General features: G+C 40.6%; 1 protein-coding gene across 1 annotated transcript; it reads right to left on the bottom strand.

The window, feature by feature from the left end:
• Positions 1-1,189: 1,189 nt before the first annotated feature.
• ercc6l2 (excision repair cross-complementation group 6-like 2) lies at positions 1,190-15,080 on the bottom strand. The gene is made up of 20 exons (XM_044374482.1): positions 14,657-15,080; positions 13,831-14,264; positions 13,535-13,651; positions 13,144-13,337; positions 12,891-12,984; positions 12,515-12,582; positions 12,144-12,351; positions 11,898-12,038; positions 11,294-11,410; positions 11,082-11,201; positions 10,927-10,998; positions 10,025-10,170; positions 9,713-9,808; positions 9,406-9,505; positions 9,061-9,213; positions 8,559-8,642; positions 5,965-6,991; positions 5,718-5,872; positions 4,183-4,340; positions 1,190-2,769 (listed from the first exon to the last, which is right to left on the bottom strand). The coding sequence occupies exons 1-20, from the start codon at positions 14,682-14,684 to the stop codon at positions 1,458-1,460; spliced, it is 4,824 nt and encodes a 1,607-aa protein (XP_044230417.1). The 5' UTR covers positions 14,685-15,080; the 3' UTR covers positions 1,190-1,457.
• Positions 15,081-15,833: the final 753 nt, after the last annotated feature.

Below are 15,833 nucleotides of genomic sequence, written 5' to 3'. Positions count from 1 at the left end.
ACAGAAAGAGAAAGACAGAGAGGGAAGGGTTTGGGGTAGGGAAGAGAGAAAGGGCTTATTATTCTCTTCTGTCTGCGATTTGAACAGGTGTGACGGATGTGTGGCCTGAATGTGTGTGTGTGTGTGTGTGTGTGTGTGTGTGAAGATAGTCATGATCTACCACCCAGAAGGAATACATGCCCCCCCCTACCCCCATCCCCACACACACACACATACATAGTATTGCCTAGCTGCATGCCCTGTTGAGGCATGCACTCTTTCTCTTGTTTTTTGATAGCTATCAGCACTTTCTCATTTCTGCTAAACAAAACATAACACTTAAACAGAGCAGCTCTCTTTGGGGTTCTGCTTACTTCAGTGCAACAGCTGAAAGAGGTCAAACACAGCTGTGGGGTTCAGCACACATGCGCACTCATGTGCAAGCACACACACACACACACACACAGTAAGAGCTTACTTTGTTTTCACTTAAGAGCTAAGCTATGAGTTTTATATTTTAATTACTTTTTTGGGGGTTTTTTGGGGTTGTGCAAATAATTCCGTCAACATATCAGAGTTTGAGACACTGGATGGATGGATAGGTGGGTGTAATTACTACTCCCTCCTCTCCAAGCTTGTTGTTATTTCACTAATAGCGCAGCAGCTCCCACTCTGAGGGGCGTTTAAGGCACAACTGAGCCGCACCGCAGACTATCAGATTACTGCACAGAGAACTGTGTAGTCCATCTACACAATATCTATACACACTGTTGTGGGGAGAGGGAGGCAGTGAGGGGGTTCAGAGTGACGGAGACGTAACAGCCATTAAGAAGTATTAAGTGATAACTCTGCAGGGCCACCAACAGTCCCGGGGTGGCACACATGGTATCGGATAACAGTAATGGCTAATGCCCACAGCGGGTTGGGTTTTCTTTGTCAAAACATCCACTTAACATCGTATCAGAGGCAGAAGTTGAGACGGTGACACTGACCTTTTACTACATATGCGCACAAGAGGCCTGAACACATTTATATCAATTATTTGTTACACTCTTGTAACACTGATATGTTACTTATTCAGAATTTACTGCTGTGATTCATCTGGCTTGTTTCTACTTATTTTTATATGTATAAATGTCTCTGTGATGAGAAATTACAGTCTTTCACCAGGGGTTGTGTGTGGTAATAATTTCCATACAATCTACACAGGTTTACATTCCAAGAGTGATGAACATGTTGTTTATTCAAGTAACACTCGACATTATGCCAGTAACTCACTAATTGGGTTAACACAGAATGTTTTCATTATTTCATTAATGGTAGAAATAAAACTTTTTTTAAAAAAACATTTAAAAAGGTACAGATGATAGTATAAAATCTTATTTCATAGTATTTGTCTTTATAAACCGTTCATTTAGAACTGCAAAACTAGAAGACATCTAAGAACAAATTTAACACAATCTAAAATGTCTTCTGTATTATTTCTTCCACAGAAACTTCTCGTTAGTCTTCCACAGACTCTTGCTCCCCTCCCCTATAGACCGAGTTCTAGCTGCAAAGTTTGTGTTGATGCAAACCCTCTGCACTTCTGCCAGATCTGTCAACCTGTTGATACTCTCTTCATTACCCTCATTCAGGATGTCCCAGAAGTCTTTGCGGCTTCCCTTTGATGCCGTCTGGTGTGTAGGTGGTGGCGGTGATGTGTGTGAACTTTGAGAGGACAGAGAGTCTCGTGCACCAGGATCAGTATTAACAGCATTTCTGGATGGAGGTGTGGCAAGACATGTGTTTGCTGACACTGAGGAGGATGTAGCTGGTGTTTTTGGGGATCTGCTCTGCTGTGCACCCCTGAGCTTGGGTTTTAACAAGTCGTCGAGGATTGAGGTGTCTCCTAACAGATCTGTGAGGAGGGAACGGTGACTGGAGATAGATGGGGCCTGTTCTGGAGGGGAAAGGGCTTGAACATTTACTTTCTTCCCTTGAAAAGTTTCACTAGTTGTGGAAGACGATTTTTGCTCTCGCTCCGCTCCCTGTGCTGTGGGTTTAGACAATGTGGTGGACCAGTCATGGCTGAGGTCCAGAGAAGAAGGAGTATCTGTGTCTTCGTGGATCAGGAAAGCAGCAGCCTCCCCGGGCCCCAGACCACTGCTGCCGGCCCGATCCACGCCAAGACCACCACCAGCTCTGAAGGCTCCAGAACTAGAAACACTACCCCTCTTTGTCCTCTTGTGTCCTCTGGCACTGCAGACCGTCTCCTCCTGCTCCTCTGACTCAGGACTTGGAACATCACTTAGAGCTTCTAGAACATTCTTGTGTGGGTTCGTTTGCTTTTTCTGGGGTTCTGAACCACCTTTTTTAGGCTTTATCTTGGGTTCCGGAACATCATTTTGTGGGATTTTTGGCTTTTTCTGAGGCAGAGAAACATTGCTTTGTAGGGTTCCAGGCTTGGTCTGGGGTTCCAGATACTTCTGAGGGTATTTAGACCTCTTCTTGGGTTTAGGACCATCCTTTTGTAGGGTTCTGGTCTCTGTGTGAGACTTTGTGGCAGCTGTCTGAGGTGCTGCTTTGGTGGATGGTGTGGAGGTAGCAGTTGAAGAAGAGGAAGTCAGCGCTGAATCATGATGTGGGAAGTTGTTTGTGACTGTGTTGGCCAGTTCTGGATGGTTCAGTGAGGTGTAATACAGCCGTAACCAGGCCAGTCTCTGGGTTGAGTTGCTTCTCAGAACCTCCGATGCAAATTGATGGACTGAGGGAAATTTTAATTTTGCCGCCATCTCCTCCAGCTGCTGCCTACACACAAGCACACAAAGGACACATAAAGGGATGTGAAAACACATAAATGCATAGAAAAATTCTCAAATAATGAAGATAACAAGATGTTTTTATAACTAATATCACCTGCTAAAATCCTGTGAACTATTCAACACGTTCAGTTAGTCTGAGGCTAGAATTTGGCACATGTGAGCGCACTGTAAGCTACTTACTTACACCGTCTTTAAAAAGCCACAAGGCCCATACTATTAATCAGATATTCTGTGGGTCTGTCAAGCTTAGCCTAAGATGAATAGTTCTCCACATATTCAGGCTCATATCCAGACAGTCATGCAGTATGAGGTGTTTTTCCTGAGCTCCTAGGCAGTCATTAAAACTTTGGTCTAACCAGACTCAGGGACAGAAATACTTCAAAGTCACTGGTGGTGCAGGAGCATTATGGTGGTGTTATTACCATTTGTGGCTTTCACTGGAAAAACAATAAATAAAAGTAACGGCAGTAAAACCCGACGTGCATGTGGATTTAAATCATTAAACAGCAAGGTTAATTGAGGGGATATCAATATAACTAGTGTGTATTTTCGCTCCCTGGTGAGCCTCTGGGCAGAGATACAGTCTTCCCCTTGGGGTGTGAGATTGGAGACACAAAGGTGTCTGTTTATGAGTGTATTTTGAGAAGTAGGGGGCGGAGGTGATGCAGCATGACAGAGCTGTGTATTTGAGTACAGTGTGTCCGTATGTGTGCGTAAATGCTTGTTAGGACGTGTGTGTGTGTGTGTATCAGTGTGGGTTTGGAAGTCCTCGGGCAATCATTTTTGGTTCGTCTCAGGAGGGCTGTGGTTGTGGAGGGGAAAACTCCTGCACTGTTGAGCCTGAACACAACTGGGTAATCTTTGGCATGATGCTGGGAAATAGGTGGAAGGGAGAGCTCAGAGGTGGTCTGTCTCTCTCTCTCTAAACACACAACACACACACACACGGAAACACACAACTCTTGACGCCCAGGTGGGGGCGCTCAACATCATATCTGCGGTGAGTTTTGGCCCACTTCCCTACACTGCCAGGAATTCCTCTCTTCTTTCCTTCCCTCCCCACAACTCCACTCGTTACACCACTTTCTCCTCCTTTCATCCACTTGCCCACTTTATTCCGATCCAAACTTTTTCTTCTTTCATCTTTTGTTGCACACTCTTTTATCTAAAGTCCTTTTACTTCTCCAAGTCTACCCATCACTTAATTATTTTCCATCCAACCCTCTTGTAGCTTTGCTTTATTCTCTCATTGGATATCCATCATATTTCATCCTCAACTACCACACTTTTTTTTCCTTTCTGTCTTCCTCTCTGCTTGTTTGTTTTATCTTCACTGCTATAAGCTTCTCTGCTCTGTTCTTGTCTCTTAACTTCATCCTCTCTGACACGCTTTCAGTACCTGCGTATGGCCTCGGGAGTTTCTCCAATGATGAAAGTGGTTTGTCTGGTGTGGTGTACGCTCTTGTTGGTGAAGGTTATCGAATGGTCCACACTTGGTTCCTCCGGTTTGACAGTAGCAGGGCAGGGTGGACTGTCTGGCAGGCTTGACGACAAGCTCTGGTACAATCAAACAAGTTTTATTAAAAGTGAGCGTGAGTTTGAGTTATTTCTACCTCAGGCTATGCATTACAACACCTCTTAGCTAATCATGGAGAAACTAAAATTCCATAATCACAAAGCATTCTTTCTTTTTTTCTGAAAAAGTCTTCTGTGTCATAGTTGGGACATAGCAGTGGAAACAAGTTGAGAACACAACAATGACACAATATCACCTTCTAGGTTGATATGGTGAACTTTTAGCAAACAGTTGCTCATTTATACATCCAGCAGTTATGAGGCAACATTAACATTCATTATGGGTTGTGTTCCTGGACACCTGGCAAATGTATGTCCAATATTCACTCTTTTGGCTCAGTTTTTGGTCCTGAACAACACATCTGGCTCTTTAGCAGCTAGATACCCCACTTTATGTTCACCCCCTAGTCCCTAATTTTGTCCATTTGCCTTTGGTGCTGAGCAGGGAACATACAGTGAGTTAGTTTTTAGAGCTTTTTCTCTGAAAACAGCTGCCTGCTGCGACTGAAAATGACGCAATGAGAGCGGTGAGAGTGAACTAAAACATGTCATGTTGTGGGCCAGACAGCTTAACGATGAACAACTCGCTATAAAGCTCGGGAACGGAGTGGAGCTGCTCAGTCGAGTGATAATTCTTTATAGGTTTGATAAATTATTTTAAAAATATATGATTGAAAAAAATATATATATAGCTGCTTTAAGAAAATCAAATATCTAAATCAATTTGTTTTACATACAGCTGATGTTGATGAACTTACAGTAGGAGTGGCAAAAACACATCAAACATTATTACATAAAGGGCTGTTTACCCATAATCACCCGATAACCTATTAATTTCTCTTATATGGAGTTATCATTCAAAATGTATAATGATTGCTGAGTTTAGACATGTGTTTTGTGGAGATGTAAGCAAACAGCTCAATAAAACAGAGCAGAGTGATATTTGATTTGTACCTCACCAAATAATTACATTTAAAATAAATAAATAAATAAAATTTACTTCAAACACATCTATCCCAGAAATCTAATGAAGTTATTCACAGTAAGCCACAGACCTCACTATGAACTTTTTGTATTTCTGTTATGTTGCATTCTTTGCAGGCTTGTGATGACATGAAAGTGGATGAAATCATGCAGCATTATGATGCTGATATAGGCAACCTACTCAACTGCAAGCTGATTCTGCACGGTCATATCCAGTTGCCAGGCATAGGCGTAGAAAACAGGTCTTAATGACACTGTTTACAGTGAGATCTGTGGATTATTGTAATACTGACAGATGACAGATACAGTATAACCACAATATCATATGTTTGGAGAAGCAGTGTGCTAAACCAGTGTTATGAGTGTGAACTGTACCTCCTGGGTGCTGAGAAGGTGATTAGCTGGGAGCTGAGAATACATCTTTCGTTCAAACACATCTCGTACAGCGGCTCTACTGATCCGTTCCTCCGCTTTGCTCCCGCCCACAACACGTTGGTTAGAGTGGGTATACACCACCTCTTGTACACCGCCTTTAAACCAAAATACGTACCATTAGCATGCAAGTAGATTCATTAAAACTTTCTGGCATATATGAAAGTGACAAATAAGCACTGAATCTGACCTAGCACACTGTCAATGGTTCCATCCACTCCTTTGGATGCAGGGGATTTCTGACTTCTCAGATGTGTAAATGAAACAGCTTTGGACGCCTCTGCTTGCTTCCTTGTTCTTGTCCTGTCTATTGTTGCAGATCTGGATCTATCCGTCTGTGGAGATGTAAAGTGACATCCTCTATATCTCCCTTTCTTAATAGGAGTGTACTCATCCTCTGAAGATGTAAAAGTCTCTATGTCCTCTGTGTGTTTGGATCTGGCTTTGTGCCTCACACTAGCACTTGGCCTCTTTCTGCTGTGGTCTTCTCTTCCTCCTCTACTGTGTGAACTTAAAGCATCCTTCTTAGGGCATGTCACTGCATCTATGTCCAAATCCTCAGATTCATCTGAGTAACCCTTGAATTGGTGCACTTTGGGAACTAGAGTTTTGAGCTTGTTACGTTTCTTTCTGTCTGGTGAGGAGTTTTCATCACTCTCCTCATCCACTATAATTTTCTTACATGTCCAACCTTTCTGGACCAGACTCTTTCTTACAGCATCATCAGTCTCTTTCAACAGAGAAATCCTCTCTTGTCTCCCACCATCTCCGTTTTCTCCCACCCTTGTTCCCAATTTAGGCAGACAAACCGCACCATTCCTTGCACTGGAGTTCTTATTGGTGCCAGTGGAGGTACTGTCCTTATTTCTTGAGTTCCCTTGATCTTTATTGTCTTCGTCAGAGGTGATTTCTTCAACATCTGGACTACTGTCCCCTTCTCCTGACTCTGGTTTTTCTTTGACCGCTTGGAGCAGTCTAGAGAAACCGTGCTGGAGGAGAGTCATTCGACCAGGACCAGTGGCAGCGTTCCCACCCCTTGTGCCATCCGCTGCACTATGGTCTGAGGCTTTCCTCCTAAGCCCCTGCTGCTCCTCATCCTCTTCGCTACCACTGCTGAAGTCAAGCACCCCTCTAGGGATCTTTGATGCATCTCTGTTCTCCTTGATTGGTTCATTATTCAGTGTAGCGGCATTTGTAGTTGAAGAATCTCCAGGTTCCTTTAATAAAATAGCATAAACAAACAGGTAAATTACATTGAAAAATGAATATGTTTAAAAAACATTTAGCTATGAAATTGCTACAAAAAGCAACAAATTTTGCAGCTCCTTTGTTCGTGCCATCTCTAAATTGACCAGCCTATGAGAGAATTCATTGTGTAATAGAAAACAGATGTTTGCAACAATAAATCATAATAAACATCAATGTGACACATGCCCTCCATTATGATGTAATATGAAGAAGACAAATGGGTCATAACATTTCCTGGAGTTATATGAATGAGTCTTTATGGGAGCGACCACCACCAGAGATCCAAATTTTACAAAAATTGCGAACTACACGACTCACAACCCAATTCTGCAGAGGTTGTGTGCGAGTGGGTGCTTACACGCCTCAAGCTTCTTTCTGTGCGTGATAAGACACCCCAGTGTATTCTGTATGTTTTCAAAACTCTAAATGGCCTCAGTGGAGCAGCAGCCCTGTAAAAAAGGACAGTGTGCAGCACAGTGCAGCCCTGGCTGGGAACAGGATGATAAGGGGTATCGCTGTGTAAATAAATAGCTGAAAAGCAGAAGATAGACTTCAGTGTGGTCTGCTCCTTCCATCAGGACACTAGGTAATTATATCCAGCTGTTTTACACGGCATCGGAGAGAAAAAGAGAGGCAGACAAAGAGAACCTCTTCCTTGAGTTTCACAAAAATACAGAGTTTAGTGTAAAAATGTTCTTTTTAAGCCAAGTCCTTTAAGTGATACTCTTTTCTTTTGAGAGTATTAAATACCCATCTGCTGTCAGCTTGGAAGGTGGTTGTAAAACGTTTTCTCACTGATAGAGAACAGGAGCCATGGTCAGTCAGTTACAATAGATTCCAATGATGTGAAGTTATCATGACAGGAAAAAAATAATCAAAATGTCCACTGAAACTTTTGAAAACAATCCGCTGTCCATCCATACGCTCAGCATGTTGCAAATACTCATACTTTAAGTAAATACACCACTTCTAGTTTCACTGCTGAAAAATAATGAGGAGCAGTGGTTTAAAAGGTTTCTGTGGGTCTTTTTGTTCACCATATAAATTTATTATAACTGACTGAACTCGAACTAACCACAGCTGTTGAGGAAACTAAAAACTTTATAGCCACCTTTAAAGCCTACAGTGGGGTATTTACTATTGACAAGATAGATTCTACTTATTCTTTCTTTCAAAGTAACATCATTTATCTAATTTTCACAATTTTTTTTAGAGTAGGAGCTGTTTTTTCTTATAAATGGAGCATATCTATTTTGGAAAAGACCACTTTAAGAGAGTAGGAGGACTGTAGGGTGAAGAATTATGGGGGAAAGTAACAATCAGAAAATGCAGAGCTAAGGCAGACAAAGTTAAATGAGATTGTGGTGGTGTGTGGGTTGTTTGACTGACAGACAGGAAGGCCCCCAGTTTGAGGTATCCCCTCTTTCACGTGGGAATGGGAGGATGAGTGGGCCGCCTGGGAAGGCAGATGGAGTGAGGGATGGGAAAGATGAGTGCCCCATGTTCTGGGTCTCTGAGAACGGCAGAGTTACTCACGCTAACTCTCTTCGTCTCCTCCTCCTTCTCCTCGCCTGTGTGTGTGCTGGTTGTCATTACACCAGCCTCCACTTGTCCTTCTCGCTAACAGGAAGAACCAAAGTGAGCCACACAAAATATTAACATTTCATCATACAACATCAAACAAATGATGTCAGAATCATCAACAACAGACTTTATCTTTCAGTTTTCATCTTTCTGAGGAGACAAAACATTATTTTTGGCGTTTTAGGCATGTATCTGAAGTATTAATATCAGAAATAACAGTAAGTGCAATATGCTTTCCAAAAAAACTTTTTTTTTTCTTTTAGTATTTAAGGGCCTCCAGCTCATAATCTTGACAAATACCATGACAACATAAGAGTAAATTCTAAACAATAAAAATAAAGTTTTGTTGGCTGTTTTGTGAAACATTGTATTGTGAGTTGAGGCAGTACACTTCAGTCGAACACATCATTAATCCCTAAACCTGCAGTAGTAAAAGGCCCACAGGCAATCTAACCTCTAAAATCTTGCGAGTAAGGCATGTCCCTTGGGTCTGCAGCCTGAAGAGGTTTTTGATCCCAAACAGCTCCCCCTTATGGACACCGTGCCCCTGCACTGCCTCAAAGTACCGCCGCGCACTCTCCTTGCCCATAACTGAGCACTGCAATTGCTGGGGGAAAACATAAAGAAGTAGTTAGAAAGATTACTGAGCACTGAATGCATATTATTGAGCCTAACCGAAAATAAAATGATCTTGTGTCATATAATAGTCACATGCTAACATGTGGAATCAACTCAAGGTGCCACTCAAATGCAGACAGAGACAGTTTCCATAATTGTAATTGTCATAATTGTCTGGTACCTGTTTGTAAACTTGTCTGAGGTAGATAACTTCCTCTACAGTCCCCAGTGAGATCAGTCTGAGAACAGTCACATCCTTACACTGGCCAATACGATAAGCCCTGAAAAGACACACAAACATATACACGTAAATATTATTATTACAATGACTGGACATTTTGATATACACTGTATGTGACAACAATCAGCAAAGAATATGAATAGAAAGGCAATACTAGCAGCTTTGGTGCTTCTTGAAGCTAGCTGAGGGAAGATACAGTACATTAAAACATTAAAAACTGTTAGTTCAGACATGGCTAACAACGTACCTGTCAATAGCCTGGAGATCATTGGCTGGGTTCCATGTTGGGTCAAACAGTACTACCACATTGGCCCCTACAAAGTTTAGACCAAGACCACCCGCCCTGACAAGACAAAGAGTCAGTTGTTAGCAGGTTTTGAATATATTAAAATAAGCAGTTACTGTTGGAATATAAATAAATGTAGCAGCCCTAATTGGTATTGCAAGGCCTTAATTCTGCATTAAAGCACCATTTAAGGTTTGTAATGTACATATAAAGCACAACAAAAGGCTATTTCTTTTATAAAAAAAAATATTTATTATTGGTTTGCATACTAACATGGTGGAAACCAGGCAGAGGTTGATGTGAGAGGAGCTGTTGAACTCTTTGACAATCTGGACTCTCTCTTTGGATTTGGTGGTTCCATCCAACCTGCTGTAGTCTAGCCCTTCAGCCATGCAGTAGCTCTCCAGTACATCTAACAGCTGTCAGGTTGAAAACACAAACAAACAGTTTTGAAGGGTTCAAAACATATGAATCAACCGTGTAAAAAACTGACAATGTCTATCCTCTGTAAATCTATAATGTGAATGTAGTCATCGCCAAGGCTGAATGGTTTGTATGAAAGATAAAATATAGATGCTAGACAAACAAGTCGAATTGAAAACATACAACATAATGTTCTTGGTTTGTAGGTATATTACAGAGCTAACATTGAACCTCGTGCAATCAATACTGTATGGATTCTATGATTCCCGAAAAGCAAAACATATGACCTCAGAAGTGTGAAATGTTATCATACTGTCTCAGGTGACAGCAACCATTAGACTCTGCACTGCCAAGTCTAATTATCTCAAAAACTCCCAATTGCTTTCACTTGTAAACCCAAAGGCTTACCTATTAATCCATGTCGTGAGAAAACCATGTCTCCTGCTACCATTTTTTCTGTAAACATGTCATCTGCTCTAGTGCGTGTGATCAAGCCTGTTGCTGAAAAGCCAAATGGATGTGAATGGGCGTAAAGCTCTAAGACCAACGAGCATACTCCAACTCTGACACCATCTAAAATCCCTTTTAGATTACATCACTGTGAGCATCAAACCATTTTACTGTGGGAAAACATCTCACCCTATTGTCCATCCAACTCTCAAACAACATATCTCTGCAATCATACATGCAAACTCATTGACACAAGAAATTCAGATTCCAATGCACGCAAAACACCCAGAGACAGCTCTCACCTTAGTTGAGAGAGAAAAAAGAAGCACTTTATCTCTCTTTTGCAGATAAAATTTGAGCAGCTTCTGCAAAACCTGAAAAGAAAGATAAACATGGTAATCTACACTAAAACAGCTTGTAAAGAACTGGTGACGGAGCCTTTGTTCTTGTGCTGTACCTTCATTTTCCCACTGTACATCGGGTCAGACAGGGCCTCAAATGCTTCATCTTTGCATCTTTGCACAAAGTCTGGAAACTTCTGGAATACTTTTTGACAAATGGCACTCACATACTTTTCCTATAAGAATAAATGAGTCGTGTCAGTGAACGAGATACTGTAGATCTGATGATTTAGAAGACAAAATGAGTTGCAGGACTACATGTTCATACCTGTTTCTTGCTGGTTCCTGCAGTGGACTGTAGCAGTGCTGCATGGTTGGCAACCTTCCTCAATATGGCCAAGTAACTAAAGTATAGCTCCTTAATTTTTACACCTTCTGAGTTTGTCTGGAAGAGAAGAAAGTATTATTTAAAAAGGCCCAATCCTTATTCTATTACCTCATAATTTTGATATAAATTCAAATGGATATTGGATGGGTTCCTCCCTGCAATGAAATGAAAGAAACTGTAGCAGACTCCTGTGTTGGGTTTTGAATTTCACTATAGTACCTGGTGTATAAAAAGTACAAGTACAGTAGATATTTAAAGGGTCAGTTCACCTAAATTCAGTAAAGCATATTCCCCCCTTATTTACCTTGCTCAAAACATTAACAAAATAATTAAGTTAGGTAAATTAGTATAGAATATACTTTGTATATTTTGTCTGATTTAGGTAATTTGACCCTTAAAGCTGGAGTGCAGGACTTTTGTCTCCCCCTTCTGGCAGTGAAAGTAATTACAAAAACACTGTCAACACCTTACATCGTAGGCTACGCCATAGCCTACTCTGTTGCTACTGTTGCGACTGTAAAATGGTAAATAGGGGTGAACTAACTTTATAGCAACAGCTTCTTCGGGTACGTCCACTTTGACAGTCACATTTCTCTGAAGACCTCAGCAGCAATGTCACATCTTCAGTGTCCAGCACCGTCTGATATACTGTGCGCTGAAAGTTGGTCAAAGAGCAATACACCACCTAGGACAAAACCCAACAGAGCAACATAAACCTTCACCTGATTATTGTCATTATGGAATACTATAAAGTAGATGGTGAATGTTTCCAGAGAACAACCAATCCTACCCTGTCATCCTTCTTAGGCAGTTGTTCCTTGATCAGAGATTTAGTCCTTCTGAGGAACCTGTGAGAAATCTTCTTCACCAGGGCTTTGACAGTCTTCCTCCCTATGGCTAGGGCACGTTTTGTTGCATTGTGTCTCTGCCCTTGTTCAATGGGATCTGAAAACTTGCTCTTAAAATGTCCTAAGCTGCCAAGACAACTAGGTATGGCCCTGCACAGAATAACAAACACAATGCTTAACAAATAAAAAAAATATATATACATTAAAAGCTAATAGGGATGATTTGGCTTTGAACATTGCTTCCATAGCAGAGAAAGACATGTCTGAAATATGCTTTTAAATGTACAATTGAAGCAAAAGTCTCTGGACTCACCAGTCCATGACGCACCACAGTTCCTCAAGGTTGTTCTGTAAGATGGTACCAGTGAGGCCAACTCTGATCTGACAGAAATATAAGTAAGAAGCTACCATGAAAACCAAAGCCTAAATGTAAAAATAAGCAGTGAGCAGTTGAATACACTATAATGGTGGCATATTTCAATTCCTTTTCAATACAGTGAAAATAAGAAGAGCCTGAGTACAGACTCTACACTTGAAAGAAATCGCAGAGAAAAGGGCGCCAGTCTTGTTGACTTCCTTCCTCCATCATCAGCACACTCCAGAAGATCCACACACTCTAGTCATTACTAGTTACACACTAGTTATAGTGTCCCCCCTACAATACAAACATAAACACAAAGCTCTCAGACCTGACATTTCAGATCCTTCATGGCCTGAGTGATCTGGGAATTTGGATTCTTTATCTTGTGAGCCTCGTCCACAATCACAGCAGACCAGTCTATGCTGCGAGGAGGGCAGAGGTAACAAAAATCCATTACTACAACAGAAACTAATTCATCAAGACTTTAGCAAAATAACATCATGGTTTAACATGCATACACACAGAAAATGTATCATTTATGATATATGATGCTTTTGTGTGCTGAGAATGTTTCTTCTTACTTATTAAACTGGTCCAGACAAAGTCGAAGAGTCTCGTAGGTGGTGAGAGCGATCTCAATGCGTCCCTTCTTGATGCGAGCCAGCTCCTCCTCTTTCCTCAGCCCGTGGACCACCACACACTGGAAGTGACCCCATGTGTCCAGTTCATCTTTCCAGTTATAAAGCACTGACAGCGGGGCTACAATCAGGAATACCTAGAGTTGATCACAAAATATACCAAAATCATATTGATGACATGTTCATTCTGATACTTGCAGCTTTTCACTGTTGCAGTCTTAGTCTGAATGAACACACCTGCACCACCTTAAAATCTATTTCTCCTATCAAGACATTATAGGATTTTTTAAAACTTTTTTAATGCTTTATGTTAGCATCTTATTTCAGTACCCACTTTCTTGGGTTTACTCTGCTTGGAGGGAATCTGACTCTGCAGAAACTGAGGTTTGTTGTTCTCAATGTCCTCCCACGTTCCTGTTTTGTGCAACACTGCAGCAAGGAAGCCAATGACCTAAGATAAGATAAAAGAAGTGAAGAAAGACAAGGAGAAAGAGACAGCAATATGAAGAATATATAAACAGCACACAGGACAGAGAAGGAGAAAGAGACAGCAATATGAAGAATAAATAAACAGCACGCATTTTAGCAATTGCTGAAAACAATGGTCTCACAGCTGTTTATACTTTTTACCTGTACAGTCTTGCCCAGGCCCATGTCATCCCCCAGGATACAACCTCTGGAATGGATGAAGTTCTTGTAAATAAACCTGATACCTTCTCTCTGGTAATCCCTCAGGTATCTGTTGATGGTGTAGGGGACTTTGTCCCCATCACCCAGCTCTAAAGGGACACATGCCCTGGAATGTGTGACGCTTCTGGCAAACACAGGTTTCTCCCGGTTAAAGTGATTTAAGCCTGATCTCATGAGTTTTGAAACAGGCACAGCTTCCTCTTCTTCCTCCTCTTCTTCTTCCCTCTCCACATCTTTACTACGATCAGTGAACACCACCCATGCGGTGGTATCATTACTGCAAGAGGTGGAGGTCAGTCTTTGGATGGTGGCTTCTCGCAGGGTGCCATCTCTAGGGTCAGAAGCTAGACACCTGTCACCTTCATGCCATGTTGCTGTGAAATGTCAACATTTTATTAGGGAACTGTGCTTTTTTAATCAATACTGATACATAGTTTACCAAAGGTAAACAGATAGTAGGGATATTAGTGGAGTTTAAAAGGCATCTAAATGTGTTCTTGTCCTGTCTTTTGTCTTATATAGAGGAAATATTCTTTCAGGTGAGAATCAAGGACGGTTTTCCCTCTATTATGCTCTAATATTAAATCCTTTTCCCATCTAATAACTAATAATCGTATCATTCATCAGCATACATCACACTAAACAGTAACGTTAACTTTTAACGTTACTGCCAGCTGCAGTGCAGAGCTTTACATAACTATGGTTTTGTAAACTTCAGTGACCAACAGGAATGTAGCAGGGATAAGTAAAAACATGTCTTACAAACCTTTTTCTACTGCAGAAGTTGAAGCCATCAGGATACATTGCAAGTATTTCCTCTCGTCTTCTTCTTTTAGAGGAAAAGTCACTGTAGCTTGCTAGCTAACTTAGCTTGATTAGCTTATCTAACATTTACAACAAAGTTAGTGCAACAGAAGTAACAAAATACTGCTCTCGTATAGCGTCGTCCTGAGTTATGTTAAATCCCTCATATTTTGTCTTCCGTTAGTGGACAGTTATCTGTCGACAAGACACTAAACATGACCAGCAGCAGCTCCACTGTAACGTTAGCTTGCTGCATGTTTATCTATTTTCACAAAGACTCCGGCACTTTCCACACATTTCACCGAGTTCAAATAAATTATAGAAAAGCTGCTTTAAAAATTACAAACCGGTATAATACATATTTTTAAATAATGATGTCTCCATTATTTGGATCGATTTTTCGCCACACAGTTCTCACTGTCGGGGGATTGTGTTGAAAGTGCCGCACCGGATTTAAATTAATTTTGTTGAAGAAAAAAATATAATAATAAATAATATAAAATGAAATGAAAGTTAATTTAATTTAATCTTTAAAAAAATGAAATAAAGTCTAATGGGCATTCGGCTGAATTAAATTATGTCTGCCCCTCAGAACATATTGAATACTTTTTTTTCAATAATATAAAATGTGAAATGGTCTGTGACTAGTCAGTGCTCTGATCAGGAGCTAAAATATATCCAAATACAATACTTTCTTTGGTACTTTCATGCTTCACCATATGGGAGCTGTACAATACTGGTGCCATTTGCATATTTCAATTTTTACACATAGTGCTTTTGTACTTTTTATACCTTTAAGTGTTTATTTATTTTGTATTTATTTTTATATTGTTAATTTATATATTCAGTCTTATACAATGCAATCATTGCTGTTGTGTTTATTATGGATAGCAGTTAGTCTTGTCGCAAGAATTTAATTGTACAGTTGTTACTCTGAGTAGATAACAAATAATGCCCTTTTGAACTTAAAACTTTGTCATTGAATAAAATAGGCTGTCAATCAATATATGTGCATAATGCCTGGTCTCATAAAGACACTATTTTACATTTTACTTGACTTTGGGACTTTCAGAAATGCTAAGATGATTATCTAAAAGTTCAAACAGAAATCTGGTAGCAAGAATATTCAAGTGGTTGTT

This window comes from Thunnus albacares, chromosome 2 (assembly GCF_914725855.1).
Source record: "Thunnus albacares chromosome 2, fThuAlb1.1, whole genome shotgun sequence".
Taxonomy (NCBI): Eukaryota; Metazoa; Chordata; class Actinopteri; order Scombriformes; family Scombridae; genus Thunnus; species Thunnus albacares.
The sequence above is the reverse complement of the archived record's forward strand: the minus strand, read 5'-3'. Positions and strand labels throughout refer to the sequence as shown.